The sequence below is a fragment of the Cydia amplana genome, chromosome 2 (genome assembly GCF_948474715.1).
Source record: "Cydia amplana chromosome 2, ilCydAmpl1.1, whole genome shotgun sequence".
NCBI classification, from domain to species: Eukaryota; Metazoa; Arthropoda; class Insecta; order Lepidoptera; family Tortricidae; genus Cydia; species Cydia amplana.
In genome coordinates this window covers 26,266,511-26,279,564 of record NC_086070.1, presented here as the reverse complement: position 1 = coordinate 26,279,564, position 13,054 = coordinate 26,266,511, and the positions used below count along the sequence as shown (strand labels likewise).

Here is a 13,054-nt window from a genome sequence, read left to right as displayed (position 1 = left end):
TAATTTTTTTTTTAGTTTTATCATTCTCTTATTTTAGAAGTTACAGGGGAGGGGGGGGGGGGGGGTGGGACACATTTTACCACTTTGGAAATGTCTCTCGCGCAAACTATTCAGTTTAGAAAAAAATTATATTAGAAACCTCATTACCTCAATATCATTTTTGAAGACCTATCCCTATAGATACCCCACACGTATGGGTTTGATGAAAAAAAATTTTTTGAGTTTCAGTTCTAAATATGGGGAACCCCCAAAAAAATTTTTTTTTTCTATTTTTGTATGAAAATCTTAATGCGGTTCACAGAATACATATACTTACCAAGTTTCAACAGTATAAGGTCTTATAGTTTCGGAAAAAAGTGGCTGTGACATACGGACGGACGGACAGACAGACAGACAGACAGACAGAGATGACGAATCTATAAGGGTTCCGTTTTTTGCCATTTGGCTATGGAACCCTAAAAAGTGATGATGGTGAAGGCCGGATTCGAACCGTCTTGAGCAATCCGGGCTAACGCCTTGAACCCCTATATAGGCCACCCCGGGCCCCGCCACGGTGGAACCGGTCCCAAATTCTCGACTATATGCCATCTTACTAAGACTAGGCGTCTTTATTTTTTTTAAGCAGAAACAATCAAGATTTTTGCAGATCCAGAGGCCGTGAGTTCGTCTCACGAGACAGTAATTTTATTATGAAACTATAGGCCCATATCCCTAGCTTTCCATACCATACAAACTCCTATTCATTTATATAATCAACACTAGAGGTGACTACTAAAGTTAAACCTAGGAGCCTAGATACTTGGAAAGTGCGTCCGTCGGATGCGATTTCACAGTCCAATTGCAATTACACCTATTAATCGGTGTTGATTGGTGGATTGCCTCCTTGCGCAAGCGACCAATTATAGGTAGTTCGTTTTTTTTAGCATTAGAAAGAACTTGCAAGAAGGTAAGCGATCTTGACATGTCTTTTAATTAAAAAACGCTTTTTAAAAATCAAAAACTATTACTTATGAAAGCAGAAGAATATAAATGATCGTATTAGATTCATAATTGTTACATATTTGCCGTAACTTATTTTTAAAATGTGTTTTTCAATTAAAAGACACATCAAGATTTACCTTATTTCTAATGGGGTCAATTTCACCAAACGAGCATTTTTGTCTAATTCCCATGGAATTTTGAAATACCAACATTACACAAAAAAAATATGCTGATAATTTGATAAAAAATATAATAAACATTAATTTTCTTATGGGGTAAAAATATTCATAAAACTATAAAAGTTATTTCAATTTAAAATTTTGGTCAGGGCACGGGAATTAGTGTGTCCATGGGAATTAGATTTTACTAGCACGGAAATTAGAACATGGCACAGGAATTGTTTTCTTAGCTTATTTTGGTAGTTAAAACTATTATTTATGTATATTTTAATCTACAATAATATACTTCAACCATACTGAAGCGGCATCGAACATATTTATCTACTTTAATTTTAGTTTCGGACGACAAATCTACGAAAGTATGATACACTAAAAACTACGTATTTGACTAATAGTTTCCTTGATTTTAATGGCAACTAATCTCTCTTTCTTAGTAAAATATATATATTTCAAAACAATACTTTGAGTAGTTGCGTAAACATGTCCGCCTTACATACAAAACTATTCATTAAAAAGTGTCATTATGTATCTGCATGTAGATAGGTACAAGGTGTATGATCTGCTTTATGGCCGTATAGGAAATGATACTAAGAAATAAATAGGGGCACAGAGAGAAGAAGTTATTGTGTAAGTTAATCTGAAGAAATCGAATATGCTGCCTTCATAAATTCATAACACATACAATTGTTTAACCACATATGAGGTAAGGTGGGGTAAGACTATCACCGGGGTAAGACTATCACAGACAGACAGACATGACGAATCCATAAGGGTTCCGTTTTTTGCCATTTGGCTACGGAACCCTAATAAGGTATCTAATAGTATTACGGTTTTAATACCCCCCTGGCATTGTCTAAAATAACCGACTTGGTTTCACATTACATCTCAAAACTTTTTTTGTAGTAGAAGAACTGCGTTGCGAGACTTGCATCTTTTTACATGTAATGTTTTTGATAGGATCCCATCTCTTTTTGTAGGCTGTCCTTCTTTTCAGGTAATCATACCCATACCATACTGATACTATGTATACACATATCATAACTATATACATCTTTATTCATACTCACATCGTACATCGTAGTGTACCTTTACTTTCCCTACTAATTGTAAGAACTAAAAGGTAAATTTGTTATCGCATATATTTCTATAGGATTACAAACTTATTTATGCAGTTATTAGATCTTTAGAACGTGACTAATATTGCAGTATTATTAGATTTTTCTTGGCTTAAAAAGCTTAAACCTAATTACGTTTCAAATTTGGAACTTGTGGGTATGCTAGAAGTACCTTAGAATAATGATGATCGTGAGTGATTGTGTCAGTGACAAAACTAAGGGATTTTAAAGTGCATTAATTCTAAGATTACATGTTCAAATTAAATGTTATTTTGACCGTGCCACTTTGTTTTGCTCGACTTGGCGGCGGCACTGCCGTGTCCCCAGATCCTTTGTCCTTCCCCGGGCCTCAAACTATCTCCATGCCAAATATCATCAACATGATATTGGTTCAGCGGTTTAAGCGTGACGAGATAACAGACAGACAGACAGTGATACTTTCGCATTTATAATATAGTAAGAATAGGATATATTTAATTTTTCTTGTATTAGAAAAGCTAATTTATAACAACTAATCTATTAAACGAGCAATTCTTGTATATATTTCGGGGATCTCGGAAACGGCTCTAACGATTTCGATGAAATTTTATCATATATGAGGGTTTTCTGGGGTGAAAAATCTATCTAGGTAGGTGTTATCTCTGGAAAAACGCGCATTTTTGAGTTTTTAGGTAGGTAGGTACCTATATGTTTTCCAAGCAAAGCTCGGTCTCCCAGATATTTAAACTTTATACGGCATACGCTGTCAGCTGTCAAATTTACAAAAACAAAACATTGCAAATGTGATTCATTTTGTTTCATATAACCTTAGGTACAGGTATTATAATATAACTGCTTGACAAGCTTGAACGCCTGCAGAATATGTGCATAAGATTTGTATTTGGTCTAAGGAAATACGATCATGTTTCTCTATTTCGTACTCAACTTCATTGGCTTCCCATCCGCCGTCGCAGGGATCTGCACATTCTTTCTCTTCTTTTTAATGTTCTTTTTATTCCTTCTTCTCCTCTCTATCTCTTACAAAAATTCAAGTTTTTGGCAGATGGTAGTGGCCATCGCCTTCCATCGAGTACCAATCTTGCACTGGCAACACCTCATCACAAATCTCGTGCGTATGGTAAATCTTTTGCAGTACGAGCTGTTCAACTTTGGAATGAGTTGCCTCCCTCCTTAAGGCAATCGCAGTCCGTTGCGTCGCTTAAGGGGCAGTTAAAAAAGCTGTGGCTATCGGACCGGAATTAACTTGTTCGTGACTATAGATATTTTATATATATATATTTTATATTTATTATATATAACGTAGGTATTCTTTATATTTGAAATATTGTTACTTCTAATTTTTATCTTATATTATTTATCTTCGCCCTCTTTTATAATTTTATTGACTTTCCTCTAGTCTATTGTACTCAGTGCTATATTTGTCTACGTTCTTCATCAATTCTCATCTACTCAAAGGTTAACTGGAAGAAATCCCTTAAAGGGATAAGTTCGCCTTTGTACTGCCTATCCTGTGCCATAAATTTGTGTTTTGTGTTTGTACAATAAAGAGTTTATACATACATACATACATAATATGTAATCATTCCAGAAATAGTTTTATGTTTATATAATATTTTAATGTTATAATATGATCAATGAATAAGGTAAGGTGGGGCAAGACTAACAGTACAAGGATTCCATACAAGTGATAGTCTTACACCGGTGTCGTCTTACCCCACCTTACCTTACGTATTAAAATTGCCCGGGTTATTCGGGTCGATCCTGTATGTAAGTACTATAGTACTTATACTAAAAAACTATTCACAGATTTTTGTGCATTCTTTAAGATTTCCTTAAATGTAAAATAGAAAGATATACGTCGTATTATTATTACATATAATATATATTCAATGCCAATATATATAAGTAATAATAATATGACGTAAACATTGCCAATTAACTTACAGTGCCCCCAATAAAAGATTTGTTGACAATATATGTAATACTTTCTAATTCCCGTGCCACTTAATCAGCTGTTTTAGGTAAATTTGTTATGGGAATTAGGGCACGGAAATTAGAATTCGTAATAAAAAAATTCGCCAAAAATTTAAATCGTGTTTGACCAAACTGTTATGTTATCGCTTATATAAAGATACATAAAGGGCTCCTAAATATGACAATTGCTATTGAAAAGCTATGTGGAAAATAAAATTTATAAGGGGCATCGAAATTAGAAAAAAATTGTCGCCCACCCGGATTCCGAAATACTTACGCGATTTGCTCGAACACGCCGCGGCTTGACTTACATCCGCTTGCTTTGAGAGACAGCCGAATACTGCCAGTACAGGTGAGGCGGGACACGAGGCGGTTCAAATACAAACGTCGGCTGTCAGAGCCCTTTGAGTTTTGCCGACGAAATTTTACTCGCGCGCTCGGACAAAATTTAAACATCGATCACGAGTTATTTACCACAATGAAGTTAATAGTATATGTGCTCAGTGATAGTAAATATCATCTAGTTTAAGTATTTGACACTAAATTAGTGATACTAATGTAGAATTTTTCGTAGGATTTTTCATTATGCTCAAAAGTAGATTCCGGACAGGGCACGGGAGTAGTAATTTGAGCCTTTGGGTATTTTTATGTGTACTCTAAAAACCAACTAATCAGTGAATTCATATGGAACTCGGTGTGAAAGTGTGACTTCTTTATGTAAAAAAAAATTGGTAAGTATTGCCTGATGCTAACCCGCGATTTTCATCTCGGACAGAAAAAAAATCGTGTTCAGAAATTGACCCAATGCCAAAAAAAACAAACTATAAAAAAAACAAAAGCAAATGCGGAGTGGGCGTGCAAATCGTGCGTGTTGTATTTAACCTTCTAAGACCCTGCGATTTTTGTACATATTCCAAAAATATTTTGGACTTTCATTGCAATTTCATTGAGTTAAGCTTTGGATTCCTCCGAAAGCGGTGCCGTCATATAGCGGCCATCTCCATACTAAATTATACGGCTAAATATGGATGTCGTAGTATTTGTATGGAGACGGCCGCTATATGACGGCACCACTTTCGGAGGAATCCAAAGCTTTACTAAGGGTTCCAAATTCAAAAACAAAACAAATGCTTCTGGGTCTCAGGAGGATAAGTAAGATGTATTTCAACAAAAAGCCAAGTTCAATATAAAGAATACGAATCGACTTCACTCACAAAATATTTAAGATCTAAATGGGTGTTAAGTTCTGTAGACAAGATAAGTAGACCACGGGGACAACGCCGTCCTTGAAACGTCGGAGGTAAATCTTAAAACTTAGATACGCGATTAAGTCCCGTTGTATTAATAATGTGTAAAAATCGTGAAAGTTTAAATCAGTGTTAAGATAAGTAGATTATTACTTTAAGATGAATTGGAGACTTGGCTAGGTTTTATCAGCATACCAAAATTTTAGAAGAGTAAGTAGTACTTATGTTAATTCTTATACTTACAACATATAAATAGTACTTGCGTACATATAACATAACATTATAAGAGGTACTAAGTTGAAGTATGTACAAATTCTTCATCAGTATTAATCCTAAGAAATTGCTTGGCCTGAGTAACAAAACTTAAATGGCACCCATGTGCAAAATGCTAGAAACGCGCCGTTGACTATTATATGTATAAGAACTTTGATTTGAAGTTCCAACTACTTTTGGACGTCTACTACTACTACTACTACTTTGGACAACGTCTTTTTGTTTCGGTTCTGACTAGGATGGTTATGAAAACAGAGATTTCTCGAAAAACTCGAAAGAGGCAAGTTGACCTCTGCCCTAAATCTCACCATCATCATCACTGTTCACAGCGAGAGCTAAGTACATGTGCTACAACATATAATCAAATTCTTTAATCAGATAATCCACATAATACAATTTGGTAAACCCAAACGGGCATGTCTTTCATAACGGAGTTATGCTCGGTTGTATAATGAGTTCTCACGAACTTCTGTCATTGTTGGCCGCCCCACTTTTACCATCGGGCCATCACATTTGATGCGATGCGCTACCTAGTTGATGCACTGCGTAACTAAGTATCTACTGAAATCGATACAATATGGAGAAGAGATGAAATAATAGTTTATGTTACGCGAAAGATCAAAAGCCAAAATCCGGGTTAAATATATTATTTATTATTTTAATTATTATTGGGTACTTCGTGATCGTATCCGTATTGTATCATGTAGGTTAGGTTATGAATGTAGGATATGAAACTACCTACAAGTATGTTATGTGCATTATGTGGAAAAGCCATTGACAAGATTTATTAAAGTCCCCAAAATGACATTTATTGCCTGGACAGATCAGTCCGTAAATACCTACAGTCGGTCTAAGGAAGATTTAATATCACGAAATAAACAATACTGACATTGTTATGAAAAAGATATTATAATGCATGATTTATTACCAATGATATTAAAATCTCAATTTACAACGCGGCGAAATCTTCCGGAGTAGGCATGTGAGCTCTCGCTCTAGCGCATCTGTCCTCGTTGATGTTGAGACTCTTCCTCTTACACGCGATCTGCTTCTCCAGGTCCCCTCGGTACTTCATGAGCTCGCTCCTCACGCTCTCCGCTTCCCTTACCTGCCCCCGCAAGGCCTCCGTTTTCTCTTTTATAAGTTTATGCTCAGCCATCAACGCATACTGAGCTTCATCTCTACAGTTTTCCACGTTAGGCCTCTCATAGTTCCTCCCGTGTAATCGCGTCTCAGATAACTTGCAGGTATCATCAGCCTTCCTTAGAGAATCTTTAAGGTAGTCTATCAAGTTCTCAATATCCGCAGTTTTCTGCAAATTCTCCTTAAGGTTCCTCTCGAGGTGGTCGCAACACTGCTGCGTGGCTAAGATCGAATCTGCCAATGCCATATTGGTTCTATCACCTTGAATCTTCAAGTCCTGAGCTCCTTTCGTGATAGCAGTCATCAGGTCGCCTCTTAAATTCTCGGATTCATGTCTGACATCATCACAGTTTCTAATGCTCTCCCTACAGTAATGCTCCCAGTACTCTAAAGTGGTAGAATTTTCGGGCCATCGTGCTACGCCAGGATGCGCTAGGATAAGGGTAGATGTTGGAGTCATGTTTAAAAGTTTCTTGTCTACTTTTAGACTTTGCATTTTATCGCTCCAATCCAATTCGATAGCCGCTTTAGCCGCCCTATTTTTCAACATTTGCTCTTCAACTTTAGCCAGAGTTTCGGTGAAAACTCTCCGTATTTCGCCGACTATTGCCACTTCGTTGACCAGTTCTTGCTCGGCATCGTCTCGAACTAAGTCGGGCTCATAACGAGACGTTCTCAGCTCGAGACATTCTTTAGCAATAGCTTCAGGCATCATGAGGATACGACAAGCACCCTTCAATCTCGCCCTGTATTCGTCCAGTATGTTAATTTCCTCGGTGATAGCCTGCTCAGCAGCGTCCACTTTCTTCTTCCACGCCGACAAATCTTTAACTCTCTTTTTCATACTGTTATTGGAGTTGCTTTGTGCGTTGTTTATCTGATCGAAAGTGTCCGCTATTTCTTTCTTGTATCGCTTCTCGAGAGCTATAGCTTTGTCGGTCGCTCTCGGGGTGAGGATGTACTCGTTGTTCTTTCTCCACTCTCCAGTTGAATATCTGGTGATGGAGTATTTGTCGACCACGGGTCGTACGCCGGTGATGCCCGCTTGTGGGGTCCAGTCGAGATGTCCGGCGGCCCAGGGGCCCACTCCGGACATGCCGAGGAAGTCCCCGCTGGTGCCCTCTGTAGGCTGGGGGAGGTAGGTCGGGGGGGCCCCCGGGGGGTACACCTTGGGCACGGGGGGCTGCACTTGGCCCGGCACGTAGGGCCGCTCGTACCGGTTCTCGTGCGAGCCCCCGCCCGCCACGCCATACTGCGGCGGCGCCTGTTTCACTTGCTCACTTGGACAAATATAAGGACAGTCTTTTAGATTCGGTTCTCCGGATGCCATTGTAACGAAAATTTGGGGTTATCAGTAAATTAATTAATAAAATTATATAAAATTAACTTAAAGCTACAAGTTGTCGAAAATTGACAAATAAAATGAAGTTTTTTTTTTATTACATACAGCCACACTGTCGCATGCAGCCAGTGTAAGTATTATCGTAACATTATAATTTTCAAAAAGGTTTCATTTTAATTTTGGTAAATTACTCGTGGTTTTATTTAACCATTTATAGATGGTCAACCAAATCTTGTCAGTAAATAGGAACCAAAAAAACTGTACTCATCCTTTTCTTTTGGGTGCTAGTACTAGTGTAAGACAAAGATAGTATGAATCTCTATGTCTATGTTTGAAATGGAACAGTCCTTTGACCCTGTATAGTGATACAGGGTGTTCCAAACCTTGACGTCCAAAAATTTTTTTTAGATTCCTCACGTCGTGGGATATCAGAATATACCCCATGTATGTTAGCCGATTTTTCGTAGTTTTCGCGTTATGATTTTTTAAACTTTTAACTTTTGTTATGAAATTCCGGGGTTCCCATACAGGGTGGCTAAAAAATAACTGCATTCCCGTTGCCAGGGAGGTTTTGGAATTATACTGAGCAAATTTTACTATGGGACCAACCCCGAAATCGCGAAGTATAATCCCAAAACCTCCCTGGCAACGGGAATGCAGTTATTTTTTAGCCACCCTGTATGGGAACCCCGGAATTTCATAAGAAAAGTTAAAAGTTTAAAAAATCATAACCCGAAAACTACGAAAAATCGGCTAACATACATGGGATATATTCTGATAGCCCACGACGTGAGGAATCTAAAAACTTTTTGGACGTCAAGGTTTGGACCACCCTGTATATACAGGGTGTAATCTAAAACGTGATACAAGATAATCAAACCTGAATCTTTTCATGATTTTGAACAACTTTTACTATGGGGTCAATTTTGTAATATTAAAAAAAAATTGAGCTGTTCCATAGAAATGGTCAAGGAGAGGTAGACAAAAATGTATGGCAAAGATTTTTTTTTTGTTAATTTACATAGTTGACCCCATAGTAAAAGTTGTTCAAAATCATGAAAAGATTCAGGTTTGATTATCTTGTATCACGTTTTAGATTACACCCTGTATAGGTACTTCGAAATTTGAAAACAAAAATTCCTATATCTTCCTCTCTGTCACAAGCAAGCTATAGCCATAGACGAAATATCATCTTCAAATTTCTATATCTTCGGTAGCACCCAGAAGTCCCAGAACTTACTGAACTTCTGGCTTCTTTCCTTTCGATTGCAGTCAATTAACTCTTCAAGTGGCAGGAACCGGCTTCCGGACAATTTTTTAAGTCATTTAGATCTGAAATTCGATTAATTGAAATAAAATCGAAATTCCAACAACTCAAATATGACATATGCCACTTGAAAGGTTAAAAATGGGTTAAAAGTTGCAGTTACAAAATGTAATACTATGTATCTATTGTATACCTACCTACTTCACCACCCAATCCACTTAGCTCATTCATCCATTCCATAATAGTCTTTATGGTTTAATACTTAAGGTCCTATGATGTAGCAATTATTGCAGTGGATAACTGTATATGTATTAGCCGTGAGAGGCAGGTAATGATGCTATTGTTTTTTTGCTTGTATTGTTAGGTTACGTTATGGTTTATGGTATAAGTGGGTAAGCATTTGAGGTTTAATACCGCCTAGCCTTAAAAAATAATCATAAGTAATGTTAACAAATGTTGCAAGTGGGTTTTTGGGGTGGGTTGCAAGTACATATTATGTTTTTTTTTTTAATTCAACTTGTTATTATGAAAAATAATTAGGATAACTTATAGATAATTTTTAACTTTATTTTTATGACGAAAGTTATGGTTTTTAGGGTTCCGTAGCCAAATGGCAAAAAACGGAACCCTTATAGATTCGTCATGTCTGTCTGTCTGTCTGTCCGTCTGTCCGTCTGTCTGTCCGTCCGTATGTCACAGCCACTTTTCTCCGAAACTATAAGAACTATACTGTTGAAACTTGGTAAGTAGATGTATTCTGTGAACCGCATTAAGACACTTCCAAAGTGGTAAAATGTGTGTCCCCCCCCCCTAACTTCTAAAATAAGAGAATGATAAAACTAAAAAAAATATATGATGTACATTACCATGTAAACTTCCACCGAAAATTGGTTTGAACGAGATCTAGCAAGTAGTTTTTTTTTAATACGTCATAAATCGCCTAAATACGGAACCCTTCATGGGCGAGTCCGACTCGCACTAGGCCGCTTTTAATTTTTAAAACTGTTAGACTCGGTGGTGGCAAACAAGTGTGCTAAAATAAACCTTTCATATATAGGTATTCATATTGTAGATGCCCATCGGAAATGTTTCCCACTTAATTCAGTTTTTTTATAAATTCTCACGATTTTATAAAATATAAAATTATAGGTTTATTATGTTGTGTTGTGTCCGTGGGCCCGGCCACATGTCAGCGGTGCGGCGCCGCCGCCGCCGCGCGGCGCGGCACCGCAGAAATCTGCGGCACCGCAAACCGCTCTGCGGCGACGCCCGCCGCAACGCAAAATTTTGCGGTGCCGCGCTGCGGCGCCGCAAAGCGGTGCGCGGCGCCGCGCGCGGTGCCGCAAAGCGGTGAGTTTCGCCGCGCGCGGTGCCGCCGAGCGGCGTGCGGCGCCGCAGATTTCTGCGGTGCCGCGCCGGTATTTTCTTTTGAAATGATTTGCATCTTCATTCATTATACGAAGATATGGGTTCACCCAAAATTTTCTTTCCAATTGTTTTTTTATTTCTGCGCCTTCTTAATAGCGCTGGCAGTACACCGAGAAATTCAGTAAAATGTTGCAAATGATGTTAAAGGTATGAAAATCGGTACGATTGATATTTAGGACATTTGAAACAATTTGACCCGAAGCACCATTAAATAAAAAAAAAACGAGATGAGTTATCTTTTTTTTTGTATGGTATTTAAAGAAAACTGTTTTGAAACCCATCGTGTGTGGTATTAAACGAAAGGGCTTTCTGAGCCGATTCCAAAAATATCATATCATTACATTTCAGTCATTTTTTTTTATTATAATAAAAATAATTTTCAAAACATACCAAGTTTGGTCTTCTCCAGATACAATAATATACCTCAAATTATACCTAATATCCTCATATCTAACCCTAAGAAAGCAATTTTGAAAATAATTACATGAAGTATTTTTTTTTTAATTTTTCAATTTTACAAAGTGTGATCTATGAATCTCTCAATTAAATATTTAAATAGAAAGCATAGTTTTTCCAGAAAGTCGCTTATATCTTGGAATCTATAAGTCGTAGTAAAAATTATCTATGTAAGAATTAACTGAAAAAACTCACCTTTAACCCCCCCCCCTTTCCCCGAGTTCTCCACCCCCCACTCATGAGAACTTTTTCTTACTTAAAGCTTAGATATTACTAAAGGAACATGTAAACCAAGTTTCAATACTCTTATTTTACCCGAATGACATTATGAGTAATTCGGCAGGGGTATTATTACACTTTGTAAAATTGAAATAGTATTTTATGCAACCGTTGTTTAAGAGGGGTCAAAAAAGGCGAGTGGCGTGAGTAACAATTTGAGGCGAAGCCGAAAATTGTTAATAAAGACGCCACGAGTATTTTTTGACTCCGTTAAACAACGTTGCATACAAATCTTTTTCTACGACCAAGCACTTACTTTGAAAGAAAAATTGTAAATTTAACAAATATTTTTCATTCAACAAAAATAATACTTTAAACAAGTGGAATCATATAGGACATATGTAGGTAAACAAACCAAAAGTATACAGCTAAGATATGCGACCCAGCTACCGCGCCCCGCGCCCCATGGCCGTATGGTCAGCGACACCTTCTAGTAACTCATGAGGCCCTGGTACTTGCTCTTAGTTAAATTACAATTTTGGATAGTTTTATTTTCTCTATTTTGGCCACAGTAGCCTATGGAGACTAACAAGCAACGCTAAGCGGTGTTCGTAGTCTATGGATCTTGCTATATTACGGGTGTCACATGCGCGTTTCTGACTTCTGAAGGAATTTTATTGTTACTACTATAGAACCTAATGAATATTTCGTAAATTGGCAGCAATGCACTTAGTACTCATCTGTCAGAGATGACAATTAAAATTAGGTTGGCAACAATGTATTTCATACAATATGTTTTAAGTGGTTATTACACGAAGTATCGTAAAAGTACCAAAAAGATACTGCGTGTATGCACAAATACTTTTTTGGGGAATAGACTAAAGACTTGTCTTGACAACTATAACATAGGGGTTTAAATGTGTGTGTACGACCTTTTAAATGACAAATAAAGGTACGGGAGTAGAAAAAATTAAAACAAATATACGAAATGTAAATATTTTCAAAATTGCTTTATTAGAATTATATATATTTGATTATTTATTTAATCTTTATTGCACAAATGAAAATACAAACGTACAAAAGGCGGACTTAATGCTAAAATGCATTCTCTACCAGTCAACCTTCGGGCAAATCAGATAACTTGTAGGCGGTGCAATATCATGTTATAATTACAAAACAAAGTAGGTACCTACTTTTACACAACTAAACAAATACAATGAATATAAATAATAAATAGATATGAGGATATTAGGTATAATTTGAGGTATATTTAACAAAAAAATTTTAACGGTATTGTATCTGGAGAAACCCAAACTTGGTATGTTTTGAAAAATATTTTTATTATAATTAAAAAAAATTACTCAAATGTAATGACGTGATATATTTTCGGAATCAGCTCTAGTAGCACGGTCGCATTTTTATCGTTTATC

General features: G+C 36.9%; 2 protein-coding genes across 2 annotated transcripts in view; both read right to left on the bottom strand.

Annotated features, from left to right (window-relative positions):
* Positions 1-13,054, bottom strand: part of LOC134661158 (LHFPL tetraspan subfamily member 3 protein) — a 33,052-nt gene that overhangs the window by 10,349 nt on the left and 9,649 nt on the right. The window lies entirely within an intron of this gene.
* On the bottom strand, positions 6,682-8,340 carry LOC134661028 (tektin-4-like). Its single transcript, XM_063516932.1, has one exon. It carries the CDS (start codon positions 8,240-8,242, stop codon positions 6,719-6,721), a length of 1,524 nt encoding a protein of 507 aa, XP_063373002.1. The 5' UTR covers positions 8,243-8,340; the 3' UTR covers positions 6,682-6,718.

What these genes read in the sequence shown, in the direction of transcription:
- LOC134661028 (XM_063516932.1), bottom strand. Translation starts at nt 8,242, where the DNA reads ATGGCATCCGGAGAACCGAATCTAAAAGACTGTCCTTATATTTGTCCA.